Source organism: Gavialis gangeticus, unplaced genomic scaffold (assembly GCF_001723915.1).
Source record: "Gavialis gangeticus isolate Ggan-Ray unplaced genomic scaffold, GavGan_comp1, whole genome shotgun sequence".
Taxonomy (NCBI): Eukaryota; Metazoa; Chordata; order Crocodylia; family Gavialidae; genus Gavialis; species Gavialis gangeticus.
The window spans coordinates 15,652,218-15,658,191 of record NW_017729034.1 but is presented as its reverse complement, the minus strand read 5'-3'; the positions used below and the strand labels follow the sequence as shown (position 1 = coordinate 15,658,191).

At 47.5% G+C, this 5,974-nt stretch overlaps 1 protein-coding gene across 1 annotated transcript in view; it reads right to left on the bottom strand.

Annotated features, from left to right (window-relative positions):
* Positions 1–5,974, bottom strand: part of LOC109304420 (ephrin type-B receptor 5) — a 155,370-nt gene that overhangs the window by 7,977 nt on the left and 141,419 nt on the right. Inside the window, exons 10-12 of the mRNA XM_019526955.1 lie at positions 4,609–4,664; positions 4,372–4,491; positions 3,673–3,920 (exon numbers count right to left, since the gene is read on the bottom strand). Coding sequence (XP_019382500.1) covers positions 3,673–3,920; positions 4,372–4,491; positions 4,609–4,664 — 424 coding nt within the window. The remainder of the gene's footprint in view (positions 1–3,672; positions 3,921–4,371; positions 4,492–4,608; positions 4,665–5,974) is intronic.

The following is a 5,974-nucleotide window of genomic DNA, read 5'->3' as shown; positions in this document are numbered from 1 at the left end:
TGTTAGCTTTGTCGTCTGGTGTGACGACCAAATTTCCCAACGCGTCCTGCAAGGGCCCCACATTACCCAGGACCTTCTTTTTACCCCCTATGTATTTAAAAAAGGACTTCTTATTGTCCTTAATCTGGGAAGCTAGTCCCAGTTCCATCTCTGCCTTGGCCTTCCTAACTACCCCCCTACATCCCCGAGCCACTGCAGAATAGTCCTCCCTGGTGATGACCCCTTCTTTCTATCCGGTGTGCGCCTCCTTTTTAGCAAGGAGACATTCCCGGATGCTTTTGGTGAGCCTTGGAGGCTTGTGTGCTCTCCTGCTCCCTTTAATCCTCGTTGGGATTACCTTCCTTTGGGCTTGGAGGATCGTCTCCTTAAGGAGCGACCACCCTCCTTGGACACCTGGCTCCCCTCCCCTCCGAGACCTCAGTGCTTCTCCAACTATCCTCCTTAGCTCGCTGAAGTTCGCCCTCCTAAAATCTAGGGCCGCTGCCTTACTGCATGCCTTTGCCACCTTGCGCTGGAAGGTGAATTCCAACAGGCGATGATCGCTGTCGCCCAGGTGGTCGAGCACCCGCAGCCCCGTCACCAGGTCATCACCCATGGCCAGCACTAGGTCCAACAAGGCGTCTCCCCTGGTGGGGCTGTGCACCTCCTGGGTTAGATGGAGGTCCTGCACTCTGTCTAAGAACCTAGGTGATTTACTAGGAACAAATTGTATCAAATAAACCTGATCTCCTTCTTCAACAAAGTAACTACTTGAATGGATGAAGGGAATGCAGTGGGGATATCTGGGCTTCAACAAGGCTTTTGACAGTCTCATTTGACTTTCATATAAACAAATAAGAGAAGTAAGAGAAATGTGCACTAGACAAGACTTTTATACAATAAACAGCTGGCTTAATAGCCACAAGCAAAAGATAATTATACAAAGATCCATGTCAGAATGGCAAGTTTTGAGTGGAATCCCACAGGGTTTTTTCCTGGGCCCCAGTGCTGTTCTGTGTGTTTATTGATGGTTTGGATGCTGGCATAGAAAGCTTCTTGGGCAACTTTGCAGATGATAATAAACAGGGAAGGACTGAAAAAACTTTGGAGGACAAGAGTGCAATTCAGAAGAACCTTGACAGATTGGAAAGCTGGGCTGGAGCTAATATGATGAAGTTCCATGCTGAAAAATGCAAGGAGCTACACCTCAGGAAGAATAATCAAAACACAATACAAAATTGGTGATACCTAACTGGATGGTAGCACTACAGAGAAGGATCCAGACTCAATATGAGTCTGCAGTGTGATGTAGCTGCACAAAAGCCTTTAGCAAGGCTTTTGGTATGGTCTTCCACAGCATTCTCGCAAGCAAGCTAAGGAAGTACAGGCTGGATGAATGGACTGTAAGGTGGATAGAAAACTGGCTGGATCATCAGGCTCAAACAGTAATAATCAATGGTTCAATATCTAGTTGGCAGCTGGTACCAAGTGGAATGCCCCAGGGGTTGTTCCTGGGGCAGGTTTTGTTCAATATCATCATCGACTTGGAAGATGGGATGGAGCGCACCCTCAGCAAATTGAGGATGGCATCAAGCTGGGTGGAGGAGTTGAAATGCTGCAGGATGGGGCTAGGATTCAGAGATATCTACACAGATTGGAAGACTGGACCACAAGAAATTTCATGAAGTTCATTAAAAACAAATGCAAAGTCTTGCACTTAGGACGGCACAATCCCATGCACCAGTACAGGCTGGGGGCTCTCTGCTTAAAAGAAGCTCTGTGGAAAAGGACCTGGGAGGTTACCGTGGACAATAAGATTGATAGAAGCCAACAGCGTACACTTGTTGTGAAGAAGACTAACAGCATATTGTGCTATATTAGTGGGAGTGATACCACCAGATTGAGGGAAGTGATTATTCCCAGAGGCCACACCTGGAGCACAGTGTCCAGTGTTGGGCCCTCCATTACAGAAAGGATGTGGACAAATTGGAGAAAGTCCAATGCAGGGCAACAAAAATGGTTTGAGGGCTGGGGAACATGACCTATGAGGAGAGGCTGCAGGAACTGGACTTATTTAGTCTGGAAAAAAGAAGTCATGAGGGGAGGGATTTAATAACTGCCTTCCACTACCTGAAGTGGGGTTCCAAAGATGATGGAGCTAGACTATTCTCAGTGGCAGCGGGTGTCAGAACAAGGAGCCATAGTTTCAAGTTGCAGCAAGGAAAGTTTAGGTTAGATTTAGGAAAAAAAACATTTCACAAGGAAGGTAGTAAAGCACTGGAACAGGTTACCCAGAGAGGTTGTGGAATCTCCATCCTCCATCTTCGGAGGTTTTTAACACCCAGCTTTTGCCTTGGCTGGGTTGATCTAGTTGGGGCTGGTCCTGCTTTGAGCAGGGGGTTGGACTAATTTTCTATGGTTCTATGAAAAAATGAATGCAGTTTGGAGTTGTTTCAATAGAAGGATTAGGTACAAGACACAGGATGTGATAGTGCCTCTTTACTTGGCACTGGTTAAGCCTCATCTAGTGTACTGTGAAATTTTTGGCTCTGCATTTTAAAAAGAACACAGAGAAGTTAGGGAGGGTACAGTGATGGATGATAAAAATAATAAAGGACTTGGAAGGCAAGTTGTATGAGAAGAGGTTGAAGGAGCTAGACATGTTCAGTTTGTAGAAAAGGCAGTTTGTAGAAGAGACATGATAGCAGTCTTCAAAACACCTGAAAATCTGCCATAAAAAGAAGCATCTTTGCTCTCATGCTGTAGAGATCAGAATGCAGACCCATGGCTTGAATTTGCAGCAAAGTAGATTTAGATTGGATATCAGAAAAACATAATTGTCAGAACAGTCAGGCAGCAGAGCAGACTGCCTGGGAAAGCTATGGACTCCCCATCCCTGGAGGTGTTCAAGAGGTTGGACAAGGATTGGTCAGGGGTGATCTAGGAGTAGCTATGCCTATGCTTCACTATGAGTACTTCCCATGCTTCTGGGCTTTGCTGGTGGCCACATGGGGCCGGGAAGGAATTGCTTTCCTTTCCTGTGGCTGCACATCATGGGTTGTTTTGCCTCTCAAAAGCACTGAGTGTTGGCTACAGCCAACAAGACTGGGGTATGCCAGTGATCCTGCTGGGGCTTAAGCCCAGAGGTTCCTGGCTAGAGGGTCTTGTTGCTTTGTTTCAATCACCATATTTGGGGTCAAGGAGGAATTTTACCTCATGGTCAGATTGGTACAGATTGTGGGGGTTTTGCCTTTCTCTGTAGGAGGGGGTGGGGACCTCTTCCAGGGATCTCTCAAGTGTATTTTAAGAGCCCTTGCAACAGCAGGACACTGACCATCATGCTCCCCCTGCCTTACTTGTGGCAGAGTAGCGTGTTATGCCTTGTGGAGTGTAGTTTTATAAATAGGTTAGACGATGGATTTTTATAGGATGGGATGATCCTGTTTGTGGCAGAATGTTGGACTAGATGACCTCTGAAGGTCCCTTCCAGCTCTGCTTTTCTTTGATTCTCAGTGTGCTGGCCAAAAAGACACTTCAGTCAGTGCCTCAACATTTATCTTCATCACACCCCGAGGATATTGGCCATGAGACTGACAGACACAGAGGAAGAAGATGGACAGGTGAAAGGATGGAGCTGACAGACAGACACAGATAGAGGTGAAGGTAAGTGAGAGAGAGTCCAGCTTGTGGTACCCTGAGGAAAGAATCCAGCGATCCATTCTCCATGAACTCGGTCACAATCATGACGGGCCGGCTCTTGGTGACCACACCTTCCAGGCGGATGACATTAGGGTGCTCAAACTGTCCCATGATGCTGGCTTCACTCAGGAACTCCCGCCGCTGTTCATCCGTGTAACCAGACTTCAGGGTTTTGATCGCTACAGTGTATTCTCGCTTCCCTGGAGGCTTCAGGCGCCCAAAGCATACCTCCCCGAACTCTCCTGCCAGTAGAGGGAAGAAGCATAGCTGGAGAGAGGTGGGAGGGACACTCCTAGATTTTCTTGATGGGCCACGGCCATAGCAGATAGACTTCAGAGAGGGAAATGCCAGGGACTACGGCTACTTAAAGGGATTGCAGCAGGATAAAATTCTCGATCAATGCTCATTTAAATCAGAGAACAGTTTGGAACACAGGGGGACCTAAAAGGGCACGTGACTTGGCTTCTCAGCACTGACTCTGATGTGGGTTTGGACCAAGACTGAAGTCTAGGCAGGTGTTAATGTTAAGGCAGAGTCCAATCAAGACAGAAGGTAACTGTACTGAACCATGCAGTGTGCTAGGAGGCAGGGGTGGTTTTGGCACCCACAGCAGGTCAGCAGTGCGTTGAGTCACATCAAGAGTTGCTAAACTATGAACCAAAAACCTGGGGCTTGCCACCTTGCCCATGTTACCTGATCCAATGACTTCCTCAATCTTGATGAAGGAAACATCAATCTCCTTGGCAAACTCCCGAATTGCCTCATTGGGGTCTTCATAGGTGGAGGGATCAATGTAATACTTCACACCAAGTCCTGTGAGGGAGAAGAGACATCCAAAATATGACCATAACCAAGCCCAGATGGATTACAGGCACGAGCAAGCCCTGCAGAGAGACAGACGCCTACTACTTATCCTGGGAGAACACTTACCTCGTGTACTGATGTACTGCTGCAAGCGGTCTGTGTATGGGGTCTCTCGCCTCTTACTGCAGGGCACAAAGAAAGAGGAAGTCAGGGCCAGCAGAAGAGGTACCTTCAAGGAGCTTGGGGTGAGCTCTCCAGTGGAAAGGCAGACTCAAGGACTCAATTAAGTCAGGAAATGAAGAAACAAACTATGGTTCCAGACTGCCCACTGCCCAATTCAAAATTGTTTCCTACAAGTCACAATTTTTATTGGTGCTAGGTCCAACCTAATTTTAATGTGACAAGTGAAAGAGCTTCTACCTTCTCCCTGAGATACGATTCCACAGATGAAGACAACTATTTGGAAAGCCTGCCCTTTATTTCTTCCTATGATTGCAGGTTATTTCCTCCAGCACTACCCTTGATAATTCCTCTCCCTCCATGGTTTTACACTTGTCAAACTGTTCTTCTCTTAGACACCATAGATGTAATTGTTCTGACCTTTCCCCATATATCCCACGGTGGATGACTTGAGACCCTCTGGGTTAAAATCCAAGGGGAACACGACACAGGGAATACTATGGTGGGGGTCTACTACAGACCCCCTACCCAGAGTCAAGACCTTGACCAAGAGTTCACCAGGGAATTGGCTGGGGCCACACAATCCCGGTGTATGGTTGTCATGGGAGACTTTAACTACCCAGACATCTCGTGGGAGGAGCGCTCGGCCAAATCCGAGCAGTCATAAAGCTTTCTCTCATGTGTGGACAACCTCTATCTGATGCAGGAGCCTACAGGCCAACAAGAGGTAAAGTGCTGCATGACCTCATACTGGCAACCAGGACAACCTAAGCAGCAACCTAACCACCGAAGAGAAGCTGGGTGACAGTGATCATGAACTGATCACCTTCACCATCTGCCGTAAAGCTGGCAAGTCAGTCAGTAATACAGAAGTCCTCAACTTCAGGAAAGCTGACTTTGACAAGCTAAGAAGGCTTGTCAGAGAGACCCTAAAAGGCCACAACCAAATGAAGAGGGGAGCTCAGGACAAGTGGTTGCTCCTCAAGGGAGCAATCCTGGATGTACAAGCAAAGTCCATCCCGTCTCAGAGGAAAGGCAGAAAAAGGGCACAGCATCCCCCTTGGCTCTCCAGGGAACTGGCAGACCTCCTGCATCTTAAAATGAAGACCTACAAAGGATGGAGGACTGGAACCGCCACCAAGGAGGAATACTCTTTTTTAGTCTGGACTTGCAGTGAGCAAATCAGGAAAGCCAAGGCTGCGATGGAACTCCAGCTAGCTGCAAATATCAAGAAAAATAAAAAGTTCTTTTTTAGATATGTGGGGAGCTGGAGGAAAAGCAAGGGTCACATTGGACCCCTGCTAAACCAGAT